Here is a 27450-nt window from a genome sequence, read left to right as displayed (position 1 = left end):
ATGGTAACAATCATAGCCAGGTCCTATGCTGCACCTGAGCTGTGTGTAGGACACTGGTCCGGGCTCTCTGCATGGACTCCTCAGCTCACCGTCACTGTTGTGTGCATTTGAGGAAGAAGGACACCGAGACAGTGACAGTTAGTCAGTGGTGGAGCTGGGATTTGAACTGAGAGGTCCAGTACCAGAGCCTGTGTGGAGTCAGCTCTCATCAGAACGTGACAGTGGTGGGATGTGGCTGTCAGGGCTCACTGTCCTCCAGTTCTACCACTCCAGCTAATGCTTGGGATCTCTCTGGTCTTAGGAAAAGAGGACGTTATTTCTGCTTCATTCATTTGGTGCATGCAACATTAACCCTGTATCGAGTGGGAAGAGATGTATCTGGGGGAGCAATGGATGACTCGCTTACCAACTTTAGCCCTGTGTATACAATTCTTATCGCCTCCTCAGAGGGTCAACTCAGAGATAAATTTGGAGGTTTGTGTTTTCTGTCCTCCGAGGTGGCTCACCAGGCCACAGCCTGCTCTCCCTCATGAGTAGACATTTATGGAGCAGCCCTCATGGGAATGAGAGCTGGACCTCACACTTGAATGGCACTTCGTCAGGCGGGGGAGACAGACACAGATATAACTGTGGAGGAATTGTGGCTTACTCTAGATGCTGTCAGGTTTTAAAGTTTCAAATCCTGGTAAAATAGGGCACGAGTGACCACTGAGTATCGAGTGGTTAGAGGGCAAGGTCAACCAGCCTGGAAACCATTGTTGTCTTCAGGGGGCTACAAAGGGAAAATCCTGCCCGTCCTAGCCTGAGGCATAAATAGTGCTTGTACATTGTTCATGTGTCACTGTAATTATCTCTAACTCTCTTTCCACTGATATTTCAGGGTTTTCTTTTTTTCTCCCCATCCCCCATTAATTATAGTTTAGCTTATCTCAGAAAAGGATTGTGACATTGATGGATAGGTAGTGTGGCTCTTCCATTAAAACAGCTGAACGTTTCCTTTAATTCCCACCCACCGGGCGGGCAGCATTCAGATGCTCTGGTGGGTGTTGAGACGTGATGGATGGTATTTCCCTTCCTGGCACCTTGCTTACCCAGTTGGCTCTGTCCCTTCAGGTGATTTTGGACTTGAAAGGTTCTGACTACAGCTGGTCCTATCAGACGCCACCCTCTTCCCCCAGCACCACCATGTCCAGAAAGTCAAGCGTCTGCAGGTAAGTGAAGCCACCTTCTGCCGTTGCTTTCGGGGACAAGTCATCTTTCTGTATGCTGATAGGAGCCATTTATAGGAAAATCACTGATTTTTAAACAGGAAATGTTACGATGATCAGCTGAAAGAATGGCTGCTATTGGTCTCACTCTCTGGGCTCTAGATTAATTTTGAATCCAAAAGAAAACCCCATTGACCCTCACACTGGCCGCTGTGGCCTGCCCTCCCTCAGCTAGATGTTGTAGGGATTTTCCTATTTATGACACCACTTTTGATTTTGCTGTTTAGCAGAGTGAAAACCAAAAGGGCCAAAGAAGGATGAACTGAGGTGGATTCTTACCCAGGCTTATCTCACTGTTGCAGAGATAATTAAGGATCTAACAGTGGTGTATGCCCTCATGGGACCCCCCCAATTTTTATCTCAAGGTTTCATAAAATAAATGGAGTTCTTGCTCTGCCAGCCACCACCAGCATCACTGCTCTGCTAACTGGCACCATTACATACTGAGGCAGAATCACTTGGACACGTTCTGCCAGCTATAGGACTCTTCTCTAGCGGTTTTGTCAGGTGGCCATTCTTGGCATGCTGACTGGGAAAGTTGATTCTCTACTTGAAGGATGGAACCGTCATCAGACATCACTTGCCTTTCTTGGTAGGCTACACCTGCTGCTAATCATTTGATTTGTCAAAGCCAAATGATGGTCCACTTCCTGTAAATTAACCTTGAGAGGAAGGAGCATGTGTATGGAAATGTCTCTGTACGTCCTGGCGTGTTTCATTTCACACTGAAGCTCGTACGGTGTACACTTCACAGGTGGTCAGGTCAAGAGGCTACATCCTGACGTTCTGCCCTGAAGATGTTGGCTGGTCTCCTGTCATCTTCCATGGGCTGTGTGTGTGTGTGTGTGTGTGTGTGTGTGTGAGAGAGAGAGAGAGAGAGAAAGAGAGAGAGAGAAACATTTGTTTTTTTAGTAGCCAAGGGAATTGTTTCTCATTAGTGTAAAATAAAGTCACATGGTGTCTTTTCTTCCTTATCTTCTTAGTTTGTGTAGAAAGTCAGCTTGCTCACATGCTTGCCGGAGTGGTGTTGCCGTGAGCTTTACTGTCAGCCCCCAAGTGCCCTCTTCTGGTTGGTTGTGGGGAAAGGTGGCTTCATGGTCTTACCCCAGCAGCAGCAGCAGTTCCCCCCAGCAGTCTCCGATGTCTGTCTCAGCCTTCACGCCAACAAATCCTAGGGTAGGACCAGTGTGTGGTCCTCATTAGCGGGCAGCGGGTGTAATACAGAATCTCTTGTGGGTTTGGGAGCAGAAACCACAAACTTCCTAATCCTGGGCTGGCTTGTGTACTCATCCTTCAGCTTGGTTAGGGTTCAGCTCTGCTTCTTTGGATCATGGACTGCTCGGCTTTCTGATGTTCATAACTAGAGTTATCCTACACAGAGTCCGTGGCCTATTTCTCATGACTGGAAATGGAATGCAGGCAGAACTCCCAGAGGGTGTGTGTCCTTGTTCCACTCTGTGTCCTCTTACCATATCAGAAGCAAACAGCTCAGCATCGATTGCCTTTCATCCCTGAAAGCCGTCTGCCTCTTGCCAGTTGTGCTCTTAACAGAGAAACACCTGGGATCAGGGGAAAGCTCTTAATTGAAGCACCAGCATTGTTAATAAAATATAAACACATGCACACAGACATGCAGCGTTGGCCTGCTGATCAGCACGTTCTGGGTCACCTAGGGTGAGATGACCTTAGGGCTGTGTTGACCTTGGTCATCTCCACCTAGACAGTCCATCCAAGGACATTCAGCCTGGTCATGCTAAAGCTTGAGTGGGTGTTGCTCCAGGGTTGTGGATTTTTCAAGGAGGTGAACAGATGAGATTAGCCCCACGTCTTTTCATGTCATGGACATCAGGTCCCCTGGCCTTGGTAGAAGGTGACAGCAGAGTTGGGCACTGTCGCAGGCTTTGATGTATGAATGGAGCATTGCGCTGTCAGAGAACTGAGTCCCGACTCCCCCTTGCTCACCTGAAAACACTTCTTGTTACCAGCTTACTGATTTGGTGCTAAATGGAACGGAAACGTGTGGCAGGTTTGTGCTGCTTCTCCAGGGCAGGGAGCTGACTGTGTTATGGTGGCTGCGGCCTGCCTGCCCTCACTGTCTCTTCCTGTCCTTCCTTTCCCCACTCCCCCACCCCCGCCTTTGCCCTCCATGCTGCCACCCTCTGCTTGCCCCTATAGCAGCCTGAACAGTGTCAACAGCAGCGACTCCCGGTCCAGTGGCTCCCACTCCCACTCCCCCAGCTCGCACTACCGCTACCGCAGCTCCAACCTGGCCCAGCAGGCGCCCGTGAGGCTGTCGAGCGTGTCCTCCCATGACTCAGGATTCATATCCCAGGACGCCTTCCAGTCCAAGTCGCCCTCCCCCATGCCACCAGAGGCCACCAACCAGGTAAGGTGCCCTTGGCCCTAAGTTGCAACCAGCACGCCCTGCACCCAGGCCACTGTCGGTGGCTAGAACCAAAGGAAGCCCTTGGCTTGGAGGGAATCCTGTCTGTGGCCTTGGGATACCTTTGGCTTTGTCCCCATCTTCCGAGGTGTCGGGTGGGAAGCCTGCCTCCTGGGTGGCGGTGGCTGAGTTTCCACACTGATCTGGAGAGCTGTCACTTGTAAGTAGATTGCCTGAAAGACACTTGGCTGTGCTCTGTCATCCCTGAAAGCATCCCCCGACTAGTGTGATGCTGTTGTTAATAGGCTCTGTAGTGGGGACACCACCTACACCCCTTCTCAGGTTCTCCCTGAACGCCTGAGGTCCTGTCAGTGAGTGGAATTCAGACGCCCTTCCGTGGCACTCTCAGGCTCCCTCCATGGGTTTGTGTCATGAATGAGGGTGAGTGGACAGAGCCCAGCAGAGAGGGTGTCAGCACTTTGATCCCTGGAGAAGGGGAGGCAGGGGGTCTCTTCCTTCATAGTTGGGTCTGGTGGGTCCTGCTACACAAGCTGGGCAAGGCATTGGGTGCCCTTTGTGAGTATCAAGAGCGTGTGTGTGTGTGTGTGTGTGTGTGTGTGTGTGTGTGTGTCTCCCTCACTGCCTCTCCTTCAGTGTCAGTGTGCCATCTCTGGTTGAACCCTTGGTAAGCAGCACAGTTTACAGAATGCTAGGAAGCTTGCTGTGCTGCCACCCAGCGTGCCCTGTGGCACCAGGCCCGTGTGTGTGTGTTGCTCACCTGATGTTGGTGAGGAGCCACACGGCTCAGACGCCTTAGCATGTTTCAGTATCCTGGGGGACTGTGGCAGCTCTTTCTTCTTGTGTAAATACTCCGTTTCCTATGGAAGTGCCCAGAGCCAAGGCTGAGACTCTTGTTTTAATGTGCTTGTCCCAGCCAGTGCTACGGTTGGCCTCAAAGCATCCCCCAGTCCCACTGCCTGCTTTACTAAACCCCGCCTGGTCTGCTCACAAGCAGTTCCTCAAAGCCTCTTCCAATGTGCAGCATAATCGTGTGTTGTTTGTTTTTAATGGACTAAACATTAACATAGCGCTGAGCACTGACCCCTTTTCTGAAACAGAAAAGACACTTGCTTTAGCCTCCTGTCCAGGACCTCCAGAGGATGGCTGGAGCAGTGTTTCTACCTCCAGCAGTGTTGGGGGAAGCCCCAGGTGGCAAGTTGGGACTTTCTGGTGGTTTTCATAAGCTCAGGGATGCTGTCAGATTTAATAGAGAATGCTATTTTTCCAAATAAGCATTGCAGCTGCTTCTAATTATCAGGTATGATATTTAGGATATTGAACCAATCACACTGGCCAGAGGGTACAGCCCGTAGGAAAGGCTGTCACATCCCCTTTAGTTAGGGTGGGAGGTGGGGGACAAGCATGTATAGGGAGCAGGACCCCCACCTCTCCGCTCAGCACAAGGTCCACAGGAAGGCCACATAATAAAACTTGCTCAGAATTCTCCTGCTTCCTCCTCCTGCTCTTTTCACCTTGTGCCCTACCCAATGGGCCCAGGACGGGGCCACCCTAAAGCTGTTTGCTCCAGGGAGAGAGGTTCTTCAGAAAAAAAATGAGCAGAAGTCCAAAGAGATCTGAATCCTAGGTGGGTTACTGTTCCTCTTGGATGAGAGGAACCATAATAAATAGTCCTGGTAAATTATCATGATACCCAATGTCTATTTAGTTGATTAAGCTGAATCCATAGTCTTATTTATCTTTATCTGTTAGATACTGTTGATCTTCATCTGAAGGTGAAAAAAAAATAGGGTTTAGAGATCTTTGAAGTCCATAATTCCTCAAATGGAAAGTGGTGGAAAACACTTAAATCTGAACCCTCCTACTCAGAATCCTGGGCTGCTAACCTCGGGGCGCAGCTAGGGTGTCTATCCATGGTGCGGCCTCTGCTGGCTCCAGAGTTTCTTCCATTGTTGAATGTCTTCCTGGTTCCTTGTCCTTGCAGGAGGGGAAAGCCAAACCTTAGTTCCTTCACAGGAACCTTTCTTTCTTTTGTGGTTGACAAGGACAGAAGCAGAAGTCTGGCCTCCTTGACAGTTGGGACAGGAAAGTCTCTGGGAAAATCAGTATAGAAGGGTGGTGGGGAGGCCAGCTGGTGCAGGTACAAATGGAAAACTTAAGCAAGACCCCAGAGGGTCAAGACAAGTCCCCAGGGACCAGTTCACACAGAGCAGGTGGTCGCTGTTGCTCGACCACTCAGTATCCAGGACTCGAGACTCAGGGGTGTAGTTGTGAACTAACACACACATCACCAATGCAGCACAACACCAGGAAGCCACGCTGGCAGTGTGGGAGGCTTTAGTGCAGATTGGCATCCACCTCTCCAGCGGCTTCATCTTGTCCTATAGTGGCCACTGGAAACATTGCACTGACCACCAATGGACTGCACTGTCCCAAATCCCAGAATCTCCTTCTAGACAGAGACAACTCAATATGGATTCATAGCCTGAGGCCAGAGCTGCATTTGGTGAAGGAAGAGTCAAGGAATTCAAGCCAGTCTAGGTAGACATGTAGCAAATGCCCAAACCAGCGTCAGCCTCATACAATAAATAATGGCTGTGCACAGGTCAGGTGGGGCCCCAGGAAGTGGGGCATGTGGCACGTGAACAGATGCTCCACACAGCAAAGCGTTGTGGGAGACCTTGACCAGCCCTAACCGAATGCTCTGAGCCAGGCACGCACACAAATCTGTCTTCAGACCCCCATGGTTAGCACATCCAGAGCTTGCTGGGTCTAGTGCTTCTTTTCAAGGCTTAAAACCTTTGGGGAAAAAGTAACCCTAACCCTCTGCTTCTCTCATCCTTCCTTCCTCTGTGTATGTGTCCGTCTCTCTCTGTGCGTGCCCTTCCCCGCCCCCTTTTCTTTCTTATTATTTTTGGTGGCATGTGGTTCGGTTTGTTGTCCCCTTGTGTGGTCCCTCTCCTGCTGCAGAACTCGTCCAGCTCGGCCTCTTCTGAAGCTTCCGAAACCTGCCAGTCAGTGAGCGAGTGCAGCTCCCCCACCTCAGTCAGCTCAGGCTCCACCATGGGCGCCTGGGCGTCCACAGAGAAGGTGACCAGCGGGTCGCAGCCACTCTCCCTGCCCCTTCCCTGACTGCCTCTCGGCCATCATAGCCACTTGGAAATGCAGACTCTGCATCAGCAGCGGGCCCCTCTTGGGAACAGAGGGTGGGACCAGGCTGAGGACTTTTTCTTGAAGGAGTGCCTGGCTGCTGAGCAGTGACCAGGTCATATGGTCTACCTGAGGGAGAGGAAGGGCCATGGGGAATTTGGAGGTGTGAAGGCTCCTTCCCAAAACAGGTGTTGTGTGCTCATCTACTCTCCCCTGTCCCTTCCCAAGCACCCACAAAACTGTTGGTTGTGACATTTCACTGTCGAGGCTGTGTGCTTTGCTGCCTTTTAGTTTGCAACCCCCCACTCTCACCCTTGATTTGGAATCTGCTCCTGAACAGTGTGATGATTTTGGAAACCTAAAATGAACACATTCATTTGAAGATGCTTCACAATTTTTTAATTTGCATAATGAGATGAGAAAAAAATCTCTGTCACCATGAAATTATATTTTGTTAAATAATCAAAAAAAAAAAAAAAAAAGAAAGCTGCAAATTAAGGACACTGATCAATTTTCAATCTACTCTGAAATGCAGGTCAAATGTTACCTTGACTGAATACCAATTTTGTGTCAAGACAGTACGTTTTTTGCACCCTGGCTCTTTTCTCTCACATCACGGATCATCCACGAGAAGCAGAGGCCCAATGTTTGTTTTATTCGTAAATATTCAGGTTCCCCCTCTCCCCCAAATGTCGATGCCATCTGTGTCTCCACACTCATCCTGTTATATTAATTTTTTTCCTTTTCTTTCCCCCTTTTTGTTTGTTTCCAGTTGTCTAACGGGTTTTCTCACTATAGTTTATCAAGTGAGTCCCATGTGGGGCCCGTGGGTGCAGGCCCTTTCCCTCACTGCCTGCCTGCCTCCCGCCTGCTCCCTCGGGTCACCTCTGTCCACCTTCCAGACTACGCTCATTATTACACCATTGGGCCCGGCATGTTCCCGTCATCTCAGATCCCTAGCTGGAAGGTTTGTGTCTCTCCTCTGCCCTCCTCCCCGCACCCCCCTCCTCCCATTGCCTCTGTGCTCACCCTCTTCTGTTCACCATCCACCCACTCTCCCCTCCCCCTCCTTTCACACTCTGCCTTCTTCCCCAGTAGGCCTCTCCCTCGGTAGCTTCCCACTGGGGGAGAGCCGAAAAGCAGCTGGCAGCTCCAAGCAGCAGTTTCCAGGTAGAGCAGAGCCTGGGAATTCTGCCTTTAGGGTGCCTTAGTCAACCCTGGCAGGCAGGAGTCCACTGTGCACAGCTGGGGGCACCAGTGCCAAAATAAAAGGCACAGCTGTGCCTCAGGATGAGGTTTGCTGGTTGGTTCCCTCCTGGGGGCTGCCTGTGGGCATCACTTTTATCAGAGAGCCTACACTGCCCTCCTTGGCCTTGTACACCAGCCTTTTCCCCTAATGAGCATCTGCTGGGCCATGGTAACAGAACCATAGCCCAAAATGTTTTGGATCATCGTGTTTTATATTAAAGTACACAAAGACTTTATCTTTAGTTTACAGAGTATTAAAACATGTTTGATTTAATGTGCAGACCAGGTTTCCAGTTAGCTCCTACCAAGTGCAGCTGATGCTCCAGGAGGATATTCTGGCTTTATTTGAAAAGTTGGCCCCTGGCTGCCAGCATCTTGAGCAACTAAGACTTACTCTCTCATCGGCTGTGTGGATTCCTCAGACTCCTCAAACCTTTTTCCTGACCCTGGGAGCCCTCCCTTCCTGTCTGAGGCCTTTAGACTTGCCATTTTCCCAGAGAAAGGTTCTGGCCATTGAGAGTGGCTGACATCGCTCTAGTGCCCCCTGGTCGCCACTCCACTAATGTGGCGTCTTTCTGGTTGCTCAAGGACAGATGGTTCCTTTGGATAAAAGATCCCTGAGACCAGGGATGGCTCTCCCCTGGCTGGAGAGGCACTTAGCTGGTGCCTTAGCATACGCTGGCCACTTGTTAGGTGGCTGTTAACTAAGAGTCTCGCTGCCTGCCTGGTTATTGAGGGGTTTTAATCTTTTGGAAGAGTTGAGGAAAAGGGAGGTACCAGGGGTCCCCCAAAAGGCATTTCACTCCCTGCTTTTCAGAGCTGGGTGGGGGTATGCAGAGGGGCTGCAGGTTTGACCAAGCCAGAGCTTCCCACTGAGAAGCCTTCTGTGGGCAACTGTGATGGGGGGCTGAGCCCTGCACCCGGGATGGGACCTGGCTCCTGACCACACTTGTTCTGCTTAGGACTGGGCTAAGCCAGGGCCCTACGACCAGCCTCTGGTGAACACCTTACAGCGCCGCAGAGAGAAGCGTGAGCCAGACCCCAGCGGGGGTGGACCCCCTCCCTCGGGAGGCCCTCCAGCGGCTGCAGAGGAGGCGCAGAGACCGAGGAGCATGACTGTGTCGGCTGCCACCAGGGTGATGCGCTTGTTCTCTGTAGCTGGTTGGGTCCACTTAGGCCTGTCTGGGGGCCATGTGCTAGCCAGCAATGGGGGTCCAGGCAGTCTTGAAGTTGGAGGAGCTGGGCTTCATTCCCCAAGACCCTACAGTGTAGCAATCCCATGAGGAAAAGCCTTGTGTGGGAAACAGACATGTGGAATTTTCTAGAGTATGGATAGGACCCAAGTAAGTCAGGACCCTGGCTACAGATGCGTGGTACTCAGAGGAGCAGAACAAGAGTGACAGGGAGGCCTGGGCACACCACGCCCTGATAGCTTGTCTCTCTTCCACCCTGCAGCCTGGTGAAGAGATGGAGGCTTGTGAGGAGCTGGCCCTTGCACTGTCGCGGGGCTTGCAGCTGGACACGCAGAGGAGCAGTCGAGACTCGCTGCAGTGCTCCAGTGGCTACAGTACCCAGACGACCACCCCATGCTGCTCTGAGGACACCATCCCCTCCCAAGGTATAATGTAGCCAGGTTTGCAGTTGGGTTTTCTGAGACAGTGGGCAGAAACCAGGCCCTCCATTCTGGTCTTGGCATGCCCTGGCTAACAGATGGGCCTCAGATTGTTTTCATCATCCAGGAGTGCTCCGGAGAGTTCTTCTGTACTTGTCAGGTAGCTGCACACAAGAAGTGACCTGTTAACAACTCTTCTCAGTTTTCATCATCAGGGTACATGGAGACTCCCAAGCTGAACTAAGACACATTCTATTAATAGCAGCTTCATTTTTGTTTTGGCACTTGACACTAAGGGCTTGATACTTATTTTCCCATTTAATATTCACAACCACTCATGGGATATTTTTATCCCCTTTTACAGATGTGGAAGCTGAGGCTCAGCAGCTTGTCCAAATTCACATGATTCAATAGCAGAACTTGAGTTTAACCTGAAGTGTGTTACAGCCTAACACCAAAACTCAACCTATTCCAGCCAAATCCTCTGTCCACCCTGTCTTCCTCATCCCCATCCTGCCATGCACACAAAGCAGGCAACAATTGACCAAAAGTTATCCACAAACCATCAAAGCCTCTTAAGACTGTCTCAGTGGAGGGAGATTTTGTTCCACAAGAGACATGTGGCCTGGACACGTTTGGAGACATTTTTGGTTTTAAGAGTTGGAGGGTGGGCTGGGGATATGTCTCAAGTAGTAGCATGCTCACCTGACTTGTGTGAGGCACTGGGTTTGATCCTCAGCACCATATAAAAATAAAATAAAGATATTGTGTGTATCCACCTAAAGGAGTTGGAGGGGGGTTACTGGCATCTGCTGAATACAGGCCAGGGATACAGCTAAACATTCTATCATAGACAGCACAAGCCTTCCTGAAGAATGACCTGTCCCTAAATGTCAATAGTACTGCTGTTCAGAAACACTACTGTTAGATGTTTAATCTGTAAGCTTTCCCTTCCTGCCTCACCCTGAGACGGGCATTATTCCATTTCTTGAGAGGAAATGAGCTCAAGGATGGAACCCATTTCTGTGCCTTGTTTTCAGGAACTCATTGCCAGTAGCTCTGTTCTTTTCCTAGCATTCACCTAACTAAACCTCAGGGTGGTGTTAAGACTACTTTGAGTCTTATTTCTTATATTGAATTCCAGACCAGAGGATCTGTAGAATTTATCTTCCTTTGTCCACCTTATTCTTCCCAGAGATGCTTGGGAAGTTGTTTTGCTGCAACCAGGTCCCTTTACCTTCTTCCCCCATTAAACAGAATCTATGTGGCTGCCTAGTCCTGCTCTGGGTGTCCAGGGTACATTAGTGCAAGAACAGAGGGCCCTGCCACAGAACCCTCAGCAAGGCTGAGGATCCTTCAGACCCTTGGGGAGGGCGGGGTGAAGGGTGTCACCCTGCCTGGTGTGCCTTTTTTCCTCCAGCACAGAAGAATGGAAAGCAAAGCTGCTGCCTTGAATGTGTCTAATTAAATCCTATAATCAGTTTCAGATTATGATTATTTCTCCGTAAGTGGTGACCAGGAGGCAGATCAGCAGGAGTTTGATAAATCCTCCACCATCCCTAGAAACAGTGACATCAGCCAGTCCTACCGGCGGATGTTCCAAGCCAAGCGCCCAGCCTCAACTGCCGGCCTCCCTACCACCCTTGGACCTGCTATGGTCACTCCAGGGGTTGCAACTATCCGACGGACCCCTTCCACCAAGCCTTCTGTCCGCCGGGGAACCATTGGAGCTGGTCCCATCCCCATCAAGACACCAGTGATCCCCGTCAAGACCCCAACTGTCCCAGACCTCCCTGGGGTGTTGCCAGCCCCTCCAGATGGTCCTGAGGAACGGGGTGAGCACAGTCCTGAGTCTCCATCTGTGGGTGAGGGCCCCCAGGGTGTCACCAGCATGCCCTCTTCCATGTGGAGCGGCCAAGCGTCTGTCAACCCTCCACTTCCAGGCCCAAAGCCCAGTATCCCTGAGGAGCACAGACAGGCAATTCCAGAAAGCGAGGCTGAAGATCAGGAAAGGGATCCCCCAAGTGCCACTGTCTCCCCAGGCCAGATTGCAGAGAGTGACCCTGCAGACCTCAGCCCAAGAGATACTCCGCAAGGAGAAGACATGCTGAACGCCATCCGCAGGGGTGTAAAGCTGAAGAAGACTACGACTAACGATCGTTCAGCCCCTCGCTTCTCTTAGGCTCTAGGCTCCCAGGAAATGCTGCCAGTGGGGAATGACTCTTTAATTAATAAGACCTAATTTGTCTCGATCCATTCCAATCTATAATCAAACAAAAAATTTTGTAGGCAACTCAGAATTCAGCTCTTTTGAAAGTACTCAACATCTTTAGATAAGAATTAAAAGCAACATGTAACTGACATAATCTTGATCTTTTAATTTGTAAATACTGACGATTTTCTTTCTGCACATTTTAATCTTAGTTTCCCTTTTGATTTTTCTGAAGGTGCCAAATTCCATTTAACTTTTTTACAAGTCTTTGTAAACTTTTAAATGCATAGGGGGTAGGGTGGGGTGGGGCGGGATGGGGGCAAGGGAACCACAAAGTAGTTAATTTCAGAAAAAGATTACTAAGTTCTTTCTTCTTTTTCTTTCCCTTCCACAAGCTTTTGTAGATGCATTGTAGTAGTCTAGCTTAGAAGCAAATTTGTTATTTTAATGTACAAACAAAATGGATAAGGGGTAAAATCCTCATTTAAATATACTATGTCTGGTTGAGAAAAGCAGGAATAACAATTGATGAGCAATATTCAAAGTGAAGTAAATCTGGAAGAGGTAGACTGTGTTGAGACTGGGGGGAGGGCCGTGGGAGGGGCACACTGTCAACATAGCCAATCCTGTTACATTTTAAGAGTAGCCTTGTAGGTTGAATTTCTAGTAGCTTCATGGTCAATGCATCTGAATAAGCCATACTGGATTGCAGTGTTTGTTTCTGTAGGGTGTTTAAGGACTTCCTTTCTTCCACTGCACACAGCACCCGCCTCCAATCCCGCGCATGCTGCTGCCACTGGGTAGACATAGAACTCCTCCCACCCCCACTTTAGTTTCTTGTCTATTGTACTCACTTCATGGAATCCAAATACATCCAAAAGGGTAAGGCAGTTTAAAAATGTGAAAACATTTAAAAATGATAGCAGGGAATTCTTAGATATAGCAAATGCCTTTTACTTAACTGTGCCCAGCAGGCTGGGTACATTGAAAAGCCCAAATATTTTGAAAAAACTCAAGCAGATTTAACAAGCGTAACCAGCTCGGAGTCTAGCAATTTGCCAATGTGTTTACCAATCTGGGGGCTTGTTTTTCTTATTTTCCTTAAATAACTCGCAATTAATTGGCTTCATACTAAAACACTGAAGAAAGGAAGATTTATTTATTGTCACTGGGAGTGTGACCACTATACTGTCCCTTTTTTGTGTTCCGGACAATGTTTATGTCTTTTTTTTTTTTCAAGTGGAAGTTAAATTTGTTATAATGCCCATCCCTCAAAGTCAACAGAGACTAGTAGATTTAAAGGGATCACATTTGGAAAAGGCACTGTTTTAAAGAAAGCAAGTCCCTTAGTGGTGGGGTAGTTAAAACAGTGCATACTTGTGACTGTACCTCTCAAGGAAGAGGAGTTGGTAGGTCCCCAGATGCCCTGCAGATTTCTGTTGGCTCTAATCTTCAATTACACAATCTTATGCTTTAATACATAAACCACGTTGGATGTGAGGGTGATATACCTGTACAGTCATTGTTCTATATATTAATATTTAACACTGCTGTGATTGCTCAAGGACATTTTATGTTATGGCTTTAAAGCAAAGGCATGATTATTAGAAACTATTTAAGCTTTTTTCTTTGAAAAACAAGCTCCTTTTACAGACTATAAGCAACAGTAGTGCCTGTGGTTTAGCCCACCAATCTTGATGACTAAAAGTAGCTGATGCATTGTGCATATGATGCTTGAGATGGTTTTTGCAAAAGCAGAAATCGCTGCAAGGTAATTACAATAGTTAAAAGTGGTATTTTAAACATTCGAAATAAATGGATGTAACTGTACTTTGGTACAGCTTTTCACTTGTTTAGTTTTTAAACGTTAGTATAATCTGAATAAATTTAATATAAAATGTTGCCAAATTCAATGTAGAAAGAATGTGACAAAACACCTTGGATAGTTCTGTTTGTGTTTTTGCATATTGTAAAAGCAGTGTCACAGCTAAAAATAAAAAGATCCTTTCTAAAGGTAAATTATTGTGGTTTAGTTGCTAGTTTGTACTGAGAGTTGACCTCTCCCTGTGCAGTTTTTTGTTCTGAACTTGTATAAATAACAGTTGTGTAACGTGTCTCCCTTCTACATTGTAACAGTTGCTTCAGCCTACATTATAAATAAAGAACCATTAGAGAAAAAAAAAAAAAGCCCTGTATTTCAAGTCTTATTAAAATTCAGTTTGAGGTCTTAGTCAAATGTTAGAATATGGACTGAGACTCAAATTGAGCTTACTTAGCAAACTGAAAAAATATTATTTCTGTTATGGTTATGAGCCCTAAGAACAGAGTTGCTTAAACTAATTATTTCAAAACAGTTCTACTAGTTCTAAGTTACCCCAAACTAAACCAGTTTGGGTTGGCCTTTTTAAAGCTCTTTTTAAAAAACCCCTCTTGAAACAAGTTCTACTATACTCTTACCTTTGGATGTGTAAACAGTCCAAGCCACAGTGGAGGGAACACAGCTAGACAACAGCCTCCAAAGTGTCACCAAGTTTCATCCCAGACTGGGCTCGATACCCCAATCATCAAACCTCCAATTCTGCAGAGACACTATAAACTCCATTTCTGTTTGTTGACTGTCCTTTATAGGGAGAGTTGTCCTTTTCATAAAAACTAAATCCCATTAGTGGAATCCTTAAAAAATAGAATATTTTTAAGTCCTTTTAAGTCCTTTCAGCTTTGTATATTCCTTCTAATTACTACAGCTAATTAAGCCTTCAACTCAGCCCTCAAAGTAAAATTGTCATCTGGTTATGCTGCAAAGTTTCCCCTGAACAATAATGTGCTAGCAATATGACTTATTACAGCTGGGTGCGGTGGCACACACCCATATTCCCAGCCACTTGGTAGGTTGAGGCAAGAAGACTGCAACTTTGTTGCCAGCCTCAGCAACCTGGTGAGACCTTGTCTTAAAATTAAAAGGGCTGGGGAATATAGCTCTGGTTCAGCATCCATGGGTTCAATCCCCAGTACTGAAAACACAATAAAAGATTAGACATCTGACTAATTTTCTTCACATGGAATAAATAATAAGAAAGACATGGCACAGTCACTTGGCATCATAGTACTCTTCAGACAGAACACCTCAGTCATACCAAACCATATTTAGTTATTTTTATTAGGGCAAGTGTATTTATGTTTTGTAACTTATTTCACTTGCAAGCTGAATAATGAGGTGCCTGTGTCTCTCTTCTCTGTCTACATGGGCTGCTCCCGGGGTCTGGTCACAATGTGCCACCATAATGGGGGCAGATCACCTGCCTTCCTGGCAGGAGGCAAAGCTTCAGTTTTAGGACCATCAGGTGGGGTTTCCTCCTGCAGCTGCTTAACCTAAAAGGCAAGGAAGGAACAATTACTAAGGAATATGACTAATGTTAAGACTCACCTGCTGCTGTGAAGTGACAGCTTTCTTTCTGTAGTGTGCCCCATTACACAGTCTGAGCCTCACTACTGAGGAGTTTTTTGTACCTGCACGGATCCCATAACCACACTTTTACTTGGAGAGAAAAGCTTTTCTCCTTAGTCTTCCTAATCTTAAAGCAGTGAGTTGTGAACAAACTCTCCTACCTCTCTTAACTCCTTAAGCCAAATATGACAATACCTTCCAATTCCTCTTGTTAAGGTTCCCCATCGGTACACGCAGAACACATTGATTCCTGTGTCTCAGCTAAGTGCTTTCCAAAAGCACCATTAAGAAACTTCAGGTTGGGCTGGGGATATAGCTTAATTGGTAGAGTGCTTACCTCGCATGCACAAGGCCCTGGGTTCAATCCCCAGCACCACACACAAAAAAGAAAGAAACCCCAATTGGTGTATATTAGAGATGTTAATTGTAAAGACCCCTGGGTAGCATCCAGAACAAGAAGTAACATGAAATCACACATAAAAATGGGCTCAGTTCTGCCTGATGTTGCCCAAATACCCCCCAGTTCAAGTAATCTCCAATATCACTAATAGAAGAGGAAACCCAGGAGCCAAAGCTCCTTCCAAATGTCTGCAGGAGAAGTTGGTGATCAACTGCAGAATGAGCCTGTTGCTCAACATGAAGAAATGTACTTCAAGCTTCTAAATGTTGGAACATTTCATTCCTTTTCTTTTTTTGGTAGTGGGGACTGAATTCAGGGGCACTTGTTTACTGAGCTACATCCCCAGTTCTTTTTATTTTCTATTTCTAAGTTGTTGAGGCTTACCTCAAACCTGTGGTCCTCTTGCTCAGCCTCCTGAGTCCAGGTCTGTCACTGTGCCTGACATATTGCAACTTTTCTTACAAAACATGGTACCCCTTGGCCACAGTGACCTTTCTTCCACTCCACCTTGGCCAAGGACTCTTAAGGGTTAATATCCTGGGGACCTTACCCCAGAAGCCACACAACTTCCAAAAAAGATTCAGAATTATCCAATGACTACCTGTCCTTCTAGCTGACTTGCTTAAATGTCTCATTGGACATGAAACTCAAAGGGATTAACAATTCACAGATTCTCCCTTCCAATTTGACCTCTCTCTGCATCAACCACCTCTTTCTGCAACCAGCTTAGATTCCATCATGATATGCCTTCTCTTTTTTTTACAACTCCTTATTAACTCTGTATAATGGAGAAACACATTATCCACACTTAAGACAGTTTAGTATTGCTAAAGAGGAAAAAAGAAGTCCTGAAATGAACATCAATTATCCCCAGCATCAAAAGGGCCTTTACAATCATCTGGCAATCCTGTTTTTCTCCAGCAAGCTTGTCCTGTCTCCATGACTAGCACACCTTTCCCACATTCTCCATACATACCACACACATTTCCTTTGGCTTTTCTTCTTAACTCACTAAAAAACATAAGCTATTACACATAAGAGTTACTTTCAAAACTTGCAACACTAATGTATTTACATATAGCTTACGTCCAACTATAATGAAGGGAGAATCCCTTTTCCTTTTTTTCTTTCTCTACACTCTATGCTAAGGATCTCCTTCCTTTCTCTGGCTTTGAAAACACAAACTTCTATTTCTATACCAAATCTCTCTTTGAAGTTCTGAATTCCTACCTCCATTTGTTGTCTGACAGAATTATCAAACTCCATACTTCTAAAATTGAATGCCTGCTTATTTCTCTAACAGTTACATACCCCCCTCCTCTGTAGTTTTCCCCATCTCCATCGCTGTCACCACCAAACTCTAGATGTTAAAGCTTAGATGTTAAAACTTAGAAACCACTCTTGATTCCTCCCTGTTCCTCCTCATCCTCCAATTCCAATCTTCATATCCCTCTAACAAAAACATCTTAAATATCTGTTTCCTTCCAGAGCCACTGTATCCACCTAATATGAGTCACCATAACCTTCTGACTGAATTTCTGCAACAACTCCAAAATGGATTCTCTACTTCTCCAATATATTATTCACATTTTACTAAGATTAAGATTTTAACAATGTAACTCTAGGCTGGGGATGTAGCTCAGTGGTACAGCACTTGCCTAATATTTGTAAGGCCCTGGGCTAAAGCTTCAGTTCCATCAAAAAATGAAATAAAATAGAAATAAAAATGTAACCCTCAGTCAGGTGCAGGGGCACACATCTGTAATCCTAGCAACTTGGGAGGATGAGGAAGGAAGAAAGTTCCAGGCCAGCTAGGCAACTTAGGAAGACTCTGTCTCAAAAAAATGTAAAATAAGAAAAAGGGCTGGGGATGTAGCTCAGGGTAAAGTACTCCTGGGTTCAATCCCCAGTACCAAAATAAATAAATAATACAAAAAATGTAAATATGATAATAAGATGACAAAAAATACCTAAGGCTCTAGGGTAGAGGAAGGTTAAGGAATAGCAGGATATAAGATCAGCCAAAGGACTGAGGAGGAGGGGAGAAACAAAATTAAAGAATAGAAAAGCCGAAAAGACTTAGGGAATACCTTTTAACATATTTATCAGATGGTAATGTTAAATAGAACTCAGGTACATCCGAGAAGCAAGGGGTCAGAGTAACTGTCAGGGCTGGAATCTACATCTCAACATATAAGAGCAGAACCTGACTGTCCACATGTTGACCGAGCTGCACACTGAACTGCAAGTAGACGCACCTCTCGCTCCCAGCTTTCCCTTCGCAGTTTCTTCCACTGCTCTCTCTTGGCAAAGTAATCAGGATACATTGCCTTTTCAGAAGGATGCCAGTGATCTAAGCACCATTCTGGAATCTGCCAGGAGAGGAAATCATGGTTGTCATTCCACAGGATTCATTGACAAGGTACTGACAGAGCTTGCTCAGGAGACAAGACAAAAATCAAGGTGCATTTTTATAACCACTGCCACTATCAGGCCAGGTCTAACTCTGCACAATGAATAATGGAGGAAAAACTGTGGAGGACAAACTGGGACCTAAGATAGAGGAGAATGCCTTACAGTGAAAGAAAGCAGCTGAAAACTGGTGACAAAGAGAACTGGTATCACTCCTCCATCACTTGCAATTTCTAAATAACCACAGTGGTTTTGTTATTTGGAAGTATTACTTAAGAGTATCTCAGAATATTAAGTACCAGTCGCAATACATTAAGTAAGATCCGCAAATGAACTATTTATCAAATAATTTAGCTTTACTTTGCCAAAAACTATATTGAAAGACCTTAGAGCAGAGTTTAGAAAGAAAAGTCTTTGTGACATCTAGGAGAAAACTGACACCTAAAAAAAGTATCTAACAACTGTATGGAAAGAAATCTCCTAGTGGTATAGAAGACTGAGGTTTGGGACTGAGAAATAAAGACTGCCTCTGCCTCTCAGAAAGCACTCACCACTAACATCCTCACCTACCTTGTAGCACTCATATCTCTCATAGGAGGTGCCCCCAGGAGAGTCAGGGAAGATATATGGCTGTGGGTGCTGACTGTGCCAGAACTCTTCTTCTGCCTCCCTCAACAGCTGGGTGGCCTTCATCATATCCTTTTCATTCCTATGTTCTTCAAACCGGGCTCTCAACAAACAAGCAAAGTACCGGTATTTATCCCTTAAGCAAAATGATTTTGGAGAGTAGAAATGTTATTTACTCAAGTGAGCAGTATAGCACAGTCTGACAGGAGTTATACTCCCACTAACCCCTCCTGGATGAACAGTGTAACTTCCTGGCACCCCACCCCCATTTCTACCAATGGAGCTGCCATATCATGATTGCTTCCTCTGCACCACACCATGATTAGATACTTCTAATATTTTCAGCTATAGTTCAGCATTACCTGAATTTCTTCACAAGATTGACAAGTCTCTTATGTATTTATTTACATGTCCACTTCCCCCATTAATCCATGAACTGCTGCAGCTCAAAGAAGGGATTAACTAATATTTATTTGGCATCCAGCATAGAACCTAAGCTGCCAATCATGTTAAAAGAAAATCGAATAAGAAAAACTGTGTGTATGTGTGGTGGGGAGAGGAGTGCTGGGTTGTGGCTCTAGCATGTGCCAGGCACTGTGTTCAAGCCTCAGCACATATAAAAATAAATAAATAAAAGTATTATGTCTAACTACAACTAAATAATAAAAAAACAACTGTCAGTGGGGTGGACAATTGTATGACATTGTACCTGGCCATCATCCTGCCCACCAAAGGAAGTATAAAAAGCAATATGCAATCTGAGCTTCGAGAATACCCACTACAACTCTTCCAGGCCTATGCAGTTTTCATTATCCAGAGGTTTTTCCCGGAAGTTCTTCACTTGGAACTAGGTTTGGGGATTCTGTTAAAAGACTGGAAGCCAAGCATTCACACAAGGCGGGTTGTCACTCCACCTTGCATTGCATTTAGGTCACAAAAATCTATATATTGTAACAGCATTGTTCTCAGATAAAAAGAAGAGGAAAGAGAATTACGTGGGAGGTGAAAAATATGGGAATGTAACCAGGACTGAAGCTATACAGAAAAAAGATGGTGGGAAGGGTAAGAGAATGATGATGCTTTGGAGTCACGGCTCGACATTGGTCGCTGTTCCGCTTTCAGCGAATTACTCCCAGTGCTTCTCTCTGCGCATCTGTACAACAAAGCTAAAATAATCCCCAACTCCTGCGTTGTTTTACGGACTAAAGGAAATGCCATATATACTATTGTTGACATATTAAGAACCACAAGATCACGAAGAAAGCTTTCCTTGGACTTCATCTTAGTGCAACCCCGTGCGCCGGGTCCTGCGCTGGTTTCACTGAACCGGGCTGAAGCCCCCATCAGAACAGCTCCTCTTCAAAGTCCAGGAGCTCTGGGCGGCGAAGTCGGTAGCAGACCCAGGTCCAAGGGCCGGCTCTGAGGGGCGAGACGTCACCCTCCCGCTCCGTCCCCAAAGTCCTTGAGCGCCTGGTTCCCCGGCGTCCCCCCGCCCCCAGGGTCACGTCCCAAGCCACGAACGCCCCTTTCCCACCTGTGGACACACCACGACTCGAGGTGGCGCAGCGCCCGCTTATAAAGCCGCAACACCTTCTGCTGGTGGGTCAGATAGGCGGTAGGCGCAGAGAACGCCATGACGCCCCGCTCTCCTTCAGCAGCCGCGAGGGCTGCCGGGAACCGGGGCGTCCGCGGCTGAGGGGCGGGACCAGTGGCCGGAAGAGCGGACCGGTCTGTGGGCACTTCCGCTTCCACCGAGGAGGAGCCTGTGGCGCTGTCATGAGTCGCTTCAAGTTCATCGGTAAGGCGAGGCTTCTCCGGTCCTTGTGCTGTTCTGACCCGTTCAGGGCGACTGTCACCGCGACCAGAGGGCCCAGGACCTGCGCACTCCGGCTCTTTGAGAGTCGAAAAGGCCACGCAATGGGAGAGGGTGCGGGGAGGCCTCTGGGTCTTGAAAATGAGTGTTAGGGTCCGTGACCCGAGTGCTGGTTTCACGAGTGTATTTATTTGTGAAAGCTCACAGGCCATACATCTAGGATTCGTGTCTTTTGAACGCATATGTCGTATTCAACTTAAAAAGGAGGCAGAGCCGGGTGCCGTGGCGCGCACCTATAATCCCAGCTACTGGGAGGACTGCGGCAGGAGGATCTCGAGCCAGCCTCAGCAACTAAACTAGACCTTGTACCAAAATAAAAAGGGCAGGGGATGTAGCTCAGTAGTTGAGCGCCCCTGGGTTGAATCCCCTGTAGTGTGGATGTGGGGGACGTGGGTCTGGGATTTAGTTCAGAGGAAGCGCCCGGGTACACTGATTCCCTCGCGTGCGCGAGAACCTGGCTTCAATACCCAGCATCACAAAAAGGAAGGGCGAGGGTAAAAGGAAGAAAACACACTCCCAAAGGCTAATCGCTATATTCCCTTCTGTCCCCCAACCTCGTCCCTCCCGGTCACTGTGACCAAGAGGGGATTAGGATCTCGAGGAACCCGTCCACGCAGTTATTCATTCATAACACAGTTACCGAGTCTCTCTGGTAGGCTTAACATTGTTCTGGGGATACAGGGCACAAAAACCTGGTCCTGGTGCTGCTAGCACCACCATCTGATGGACAGACTGGGGGCCACAAGTAGTAAGGAGAACCAAATTCTGTTACTTGGGAAGTAAAACCATCCATTAATCACCAGTAGAACGGAAAGGGAGAATGCCACAGGGATCCAAAAGGGTACGAATCTTTATTTCCAATCACTTAGAAACATCCGAAGGACATTGTAAGAGCTAGAATTGGAAAGGTAACTTGGGATCCAAGAGTCTCAATTAGTTTCACTCTGTTTAGAGTGGAGTTACACTGAGGGGTTTTCATAAAGAACATTCATTGTGTGCTGGTTTTGTTTCAACAATCTTGTGCTCTAGTATATAGCAGTGTGTAAAGCTGGGCATGATCATTGTGGAGTTTCCAGCTATTTAAAAGGTGAATCATATCTGCCTTAGTAGGGTAATCCTGATAGCCATTATGCAGATTTAGTAGGGGATAGGAAGATACAGGGAAGCATTTCAGATCTTGAACTAAGGCAAAGGAAAAGAGAAATGGAAGAGATGTGCACAGCATTTAGTAGCTGAGTGTTCAAGGCAGATAATGGACAGTGAACTGTCAAAAATGACTCAGGGTTTGAATAGACACCTAAATATTGAATGGAAGCATGGCTGGTTTGGCAGTAGGTGGAGAAACACCCAAGTCCATTGGGATTAGACCCATTTAAGATTAAGGAGATGCAGGTGGAGATGTCATTCAGGCACTCAAGAGAGTGGTTAATGTTATAAACTTAGATCTTAGTTAATTAAGCAGAATGTTTTCCCAAAGACGTTTTGTTAAATACTGTGTCATTATAGAAAAAAATCTAGTAGTGCAGTTTTCTGATAGGAGATGTAAGACTTATGTACAGTCAAAGGAAATCCAAGAAAGAATGTTAGTACCATAAAAGATGTTTTTAAAATGTTAAAAGAGAGTCTAGGGTGGGGGCTGAGGGGGTCCTGAAAGGTTGTAAGACATTTTCAAAGATGTGATATCTCTGCCTCTCTATCACCATCTGTGATATAATTGATGGGGGAGATGGAATAGAGAACCATGGGACACTCCACAGAGATAGGGACATTTAAAAAAAAAAAAAGTATGTTTGTGGTATAGAGCTAATTCCCTGTCTCAAGTCACATTTCTTTGAATCCATTCTCCATATACGCTCCAGAGTGGTCTATCTAAAAACATCAACTAAATTTTTCTCTTGCTTCAGAGGTTTCCATTACTTTTCAGAGGATATCTGAATTGCCCTAAAAGCAGACGAAGGCTTTCTGCAGTCTGGGCCTGCCCACTTTTCCAGCTTCATCCCTTTTGTGTCCTGTGGACATTGTCTCTTTCTCACCTCTGACAAGGTTTTTAAATGTTGCCTCACTTTTTAACATATTCTTTAAGATTTTATACTCTGCCCTTTACCAAATTATTTATAATTAAATATTTATGAACCTGCCTTTCCCAGTAGACCAAACTCTTTTTAAGGCAAATACTGGCATTTATCATTGTTTCCTGGGGACTTAGTACAGTGGTCAATGGAAATATGAATCAGTAGGTAAAAGAAGGTATGTGACTTTAGTGCTAACATGATGAGAAAATTGATAAAGGAATAAAAACCAGATAAGAGAGAAAAGGTGACTTCAATTGTAAGTAGTTACAATTAGACTTTTTGTGTGTGTGTGTGGTTCTCAATTCTACTCTCCATGTAACTGTTAAAATATATCCTTCTATAATTTTAAAATAATTTTATATAGATGCATAAAAACATACACAAACATTTCTAAAAATTACAAAATTGGGGTCATACTACATTCCACTTTGTTATATAACTTTGATATTTAATCTTTTGTCATTTAAAAACCACTTTCTGAGGGCTAGGGATGTAGCATGTTCTGTATCTGATTCCTAGCATCACAACACACATATACATAAAAAACAAAACAAAACAAACAAACAAACAAAAAAAGAACAACAAAAAACAGAAAAACACTCCCTGTGAAATACTACACTCACTTCTTAGCTTAGTCATGAGTAGTACTTTGAAAAACACCATATTAGACTCATGGAAGATCATGAACAAGCTTACGTGGAACAATTGCATGAAAACTTAAACCAGTGTTATGAAAGCGGCCTTAGATTTGGCTTAGTCCAATTGACTCCCCATTTCCCTCTTCTCTGGTTGCATAACAAGCAGTTTCCCCCTTCAAATTATTCCCACACATTGTTTCTGAAGTGGGCAAGAGCGTGGAAAATAGAATTTGTCTAAGTTTCCACCACTTCCCAGTAGTGCAATTCTGCAGAGCAAACTTAACACATGAGCCTTTGGGGGACACTTAAGATCCAAACTATAGCTCTAAGCCTGGGGCTCTGAATGTGATTAGGTGTGTCTGTGTAGCCTAACCTCCTATTAGGCTACACAGGAGTAGCACCACTTAAGTTCTCTTCCTGACTACAAGTCTGTAGTAGGATTCTAATTACAGACTACATGTTTCCTTATGTTCTGAACACCAAGGTGCCAAAGCCTTGCTCTTAGGTCTTGCTCTTGGTAGCATTGTACCAGGCCCTGGTTTAATCCCCAGGACCACAAGAGGGGTAGGGGTAGGGGCAGAGGTTTTTGTCATCATTTTGAAATAATTACTGTTAAAAGAGAAAATTACAACAAATTTAGTCAATAGATCTAATTAGCTTTTATTCACAATTCATGAATCAAGCAAGGCAGCTTCCATTCCACAAAAAAGAGAGCTCTCTCTAGGGGATAGCAGAACAGTTTTATAAGGTGGGAGCAAGGAAACAACAATAGGAAAAAACAGATTGATTAACATCAAGTTGCTTTTTTGTAAGTGTGGAAGCAGAGGAGACTTTTATTACCCTGACTCGGGAAGACTGGAATCTCCTGTGTTTAGGAAAAGCTGGTCTGTTTGGGGTCTTCTGCTTTTATTTTAACGATGTAGCATTTATCTGAGTAACCCCATATTGGTTTGAAATTATTTCTTGGGGCTTAGGGCAATATCTTCATCCAGTTAACAGGTTCCCATAATTTTTGTTTAATGGTACTTTTTAAAAAAAGATGACTTTTATTATTTATATGAATGACCTACTAAAAATTTTAACATTCTAGAAAAATAAAAGAAAGCAACACTTCAGGGGCTGGGGATGTGGCTCAAGCAGTAGCGCACTCGCCTGGCATGTGTGTGGCCTGGGTTCGATCCTCAGCACCACATACAAACAAAGATGTTGTATCCGCCGAAAACTAAAAGAATAAACATTAAAATTCTCTCTCTCTCTCTAAAAAAAAAAAAAAAAAAAGGAACATCTGACCTTTGTTCACACCTGTTCCTTAAAAAAAAAAAAAAAAAAGAAAGCAACACTTCACCTAAAATCCCACCTCTGAAATAAACTGATAAAAAATAATATTTCAGAACTTCTGTCTATATGTAGAGCAAGACAGCAAATATTTTCTAAATGGCATCTTACCATATTTGTCATCTCAAGTGGAAAGAAAAGGAATTATATTTGAACAGAGAAAAACTAAGGAATTGCTGAATTTGTGATTTCTTCACCAGAAGAGATTCCTCTAAGGCTAAGAAAAATATATCATTGAGAAATTTGGGATTCTATTTATTTTATTTAACTTGTTATATGTAACATAAGTTAATTTCCTGAAATAAAATACGAGGAGTCAGGTGCAGTGGCATATACTTTTAATCTCAGCTCTTTCAGAGACTGAGCAAGACCTTGTTTCAAAATAAATTTTTTGAGAAAGGGCTGGTGAGATAGCTCAATAGTAGAGCACTTGCTAGCATGAGTGAAACCCTAGGTTTCCTCAGTACCAAAAAAAAAGGATCAATACTCAAGGCTTAAACATTCCTCTGCCTTTATCAGTTAAAGTTTTTAGCAACTTTCTCAAAGTTTATAATATTTTCATCTCATCCTAGAAACGTAATTGGCCCTGTTGTTTCCCTTGGTTCTACCATGTTTGAACACCACCAGTCCTTTCAATCCAGCTTCTCCATTCTTAGAGTGGTGCACTGACCAGGGATTCCAAGGGGCAAGGTCAATACTTGAACCTGCAGGGGAGAAAGAGATCTGCTCTACCCGCTGTCCCCCACACCTCCGAAGGACTCACAGGACAAATGTGTAGTAAGTGAACTGTGTAGTAAGTTCTCAAGGTATCAAGAGGAGCTATGAGGAGGGCCAGTGTAAAAGCTAGCAGAAGATAAGAGTTACTCTGAGTGAATTTATTCAGTATATCCTCAATTACCAGCATCTGGAAATTGAGACTATTTTTCCACCTTGGTACAGGAAGGATGTCCCTCCCAAAAGAATCTTTACAGCTTGTTGTATGTAGGAAAAGACAGGTCATGTGGCCCCTTCTGCAGCTACAACTCCAAGTCATTTCAGCTGGAAATGAGCAATATAGCATTTGTTGTATTTTGAGAAGACACATTCTTAACTCCTTCAAACCCATCAAGAGTTTCCCCTTCTGGGAGGTACCTCCACCCTCCACCACCTATTACCATGAAGGACAGCTGTGAATTCAGAAGGGCTTTGGCATACTGCTCATTTGCCCTAGACTTCTCTGTCTCTGGGCCTCCTCTCTATTTTCTTCCCAGAGCCAACCTTAACTGTGCTGAAGCTGGTATCAGAATGTGGATTTCTTTAGACCAACTTCTGCTCTTTGTCATTTCTTTCCTGAAAATTGGGATTTTAAAATATTCTATTCCTCAACTAAATATCATTTACAAACTCTTCCACTCTCCCGTGAGTGTGTGTGTGTGTGTGTGTAGTTTTGGGAACAAACTCAGGACCTTGTTTATGCTAATTACACGTTCCACTACTTAGCTGCACTTCCACCCCCTGCTATTTTTTTGTTTTTGACACAGGGTCTCACTGTTGCCCAGGCTGGCCTTATGTTTGCAATCCTCTTTCCTCCCCTTCTTGAATAACTGGAATTATAGGCATGTGCCACTGTACTCACCTTTTCTACTCTCAAAAATACTTTCAGCTATGACAGTTATGTGCTAAAACCTCTACTGCATAGATTCTAAGTTATTCTATACAACACACCAAAAACATGAGAAATAATATATTTGCAAGAAGAAAATGCAAAATACAACAAGAAATAAAAACATCATAATCCATTTCCTAGATCAAACATAGTATCTCAGTGGCTATCTTTCCAGATCTTCTCTGAACATATAAAACAAAATAAAGTCATATAAAACCTTTTGTAATTTGCTTTTTTTTTTAAAAAAAAATCATAGTCTCCCTTTTCCCATTTCCTGAAGTTTTCATCTTAATACCAAAACCATACTCCAGTTTTCTAAATTCTCCCCCAAATGTCCTTCACAGGTGGTCATGTCCAGAATCGTATCCAATTAAGAGCCACACATTTGGTTGTCTGTTATGAGTGAACTGTGCCAGTAACATAGACCAAATGATGTGTGTCTTTCCACAATATCAGAACTTATTGGAATAACAAATAACTTATGGAAATAGCAATTCACTAAAACTCATATCACTTGATAATCGTAAGCAGGGGAATCACAGGTTCTTTTATTCCAATCTTATTTACTAATATCTATAATACTCAACACATCAAACTTTACATAATTCTGTACATATGTACACACACACATACACCAGAAAGGCTACGGGGAGGATTAATGTGACCACAGGGTTCTGGAGGCTGAACTGAGAGCAGATAGAATGCAAAGAGTTGCCATAGGGGGTCACTAAGGGTTTTAACAAGCCAGTTCCACAGAGTCCTTAAAGCAGAGCATCTGGCAGTTTCAGAATGTCAGTTTGGAGTGTCAACCTGAGATGTCAGCTAGGAATGGGCCATTTGTCATCTTTATGGGCAAGAGGAGAAACCTGGCTGAGCTGAACCTCAGAGACAGAATTAGATTCATGGGCAGGGCTCCTAATGAGTGACCAAGTAAGTGGGATCAGATGTCACTGTGTCATCTTGGGGTACTTCTCCTTTTATGGTTCTCAGGTGAAGTTTTTGCTTCATTTAGTGCTCTGATGTTTTTTAAAACTTATTTTATGTTTTAGGGTACTAGGGATTGAACGCAGGGGCAACTCGGCCACTGAGCCACATCCCCAGCTCTATTTTGT

At 45.0% G+C, this 27450-nt stretch overlaps 3 protein-coding genes across 11 annotated transcripts in view; 2 read left to right on the top strand and 1 right to left on the bottom strand.

Moving 5' to 3' along the window:
- Nucleotides 1–14281, top strand: part of MTSS1 (MTSS I-BAR domain containing 1) — a 152450-nt gene extending 138169 nt beyond the window's left edge. The window contains exons 9-15 of one of the 7 annotated variants that reach the window (XM_081265884.1): nucleotides 1114–1211; nucleotides 3444–3654; nucleotides 6640–6759; nucleotides 7592–7786; nucleotides 9030–9203; nucleotides 9523–9685; nucleotides 11161–14278. In XM_081265884.1, the coding sequence (XP_081122010.1) occupies nucleotides 1114–1211; nucleotides 3444–3654; nucleotides 6640–6759; nucleotides 7592–7786; nucleotides 9030–9203; nucleotides 9523–9685; nucleotides 11161–11861 (1662 nt within the window). In that variant the 3' untranslated portion in view covers nucleotides 11862–14278. Of the gene's footprint in view, nucleotides 1–1113; nucleotides 1212–3443; nucleotides 3655–6639; nucleotides 6760–7591; nucleotides 7787–9029; nucleotides 9204–9522; nucleotides 9686–11160 lie in introns of all 7 variants that reach the window. The other 6 variants (XM_081265885.1, XM_081265880.1, XM_081265879.1 and 3 more) reach the window with 6 other exon arrangements.
- A 749-nt stretch (nucleotides 14282–15030) lies between these two features.
- Nucleotides 15031–20472, bottom strand: NDUFB9 (NADH:ubiquinone oxidoreductase subunit B9). Of its 2 annotated transcripts, none has more exons than XM_081265900.1 (4): nucleotides 20322–20472; nucleotides 18719–18911; nucleotides 17995–18108; nucleotides 15031–15260 (listed from the first exon to the last, which is right to left on the bottom strand). In XM_081265900.1, exons 1-4 carry the CDS (start codon nucleotides 20408–20410, stop codon nucleotides 15129–15131), a joined length of 528 nt encoding a protein of 175 aa, XP_081122026.1. In that variant the 5' UTR covers nucleotides 20411–20472; the 3' UTR covers nucleotides 15031–15128. The 2 variants fall into 2 exon arrangements, with proteins under 2 accessions (XP_081122026.1, XP_081122025.1); XM_081265899.1 differs by having other exon boundaries at nucleotides 20310–20469.
- Nucleotides 20473–20496: 24 nt separating this feature from the next.
- Nucleotides 20497–27450, top strand: part of TATDN1 (TatD DNase domain containing 1) — a 33774-nt gene continuing 26820 nt past the window's right edge. Inside the window, exons 1-2 of one of the 2 annotated variants that reach the window (XM_081265887.1) lie at nucleotides 20497–20573; nucleotides 25350–25470. In XM_081265887.1, the coding sequence (XP_081122013.1) occupies nucleotides 25464–25470 (7 nt within the window). In that variant the 5' untranslated portion in view covers nucleotides 20497–20573; nucleotides 25350–25463. The remainder of the gene's footprint in view (nucleotides 20574–25349; nucleotides 25471–27450) is intronic. The other variant, XM_081265889.1, reaches the window with a different exon arrangement.

Source organism: Spermophilus citellus, assembly GCF_964194105.1.
Source record: "Spermophilus citellus genome assembly, chromosome: 14".
Classification (NCBI taxonomy): Eukaryota; Metazoa; Chordata; class Mammalia; order Rodentia; family Sciuridae; genus Spermophilus; species Spermophilus citellus.
This window is presented reverse-complemented; position numbering and strand designations above follow the sequence as displayed.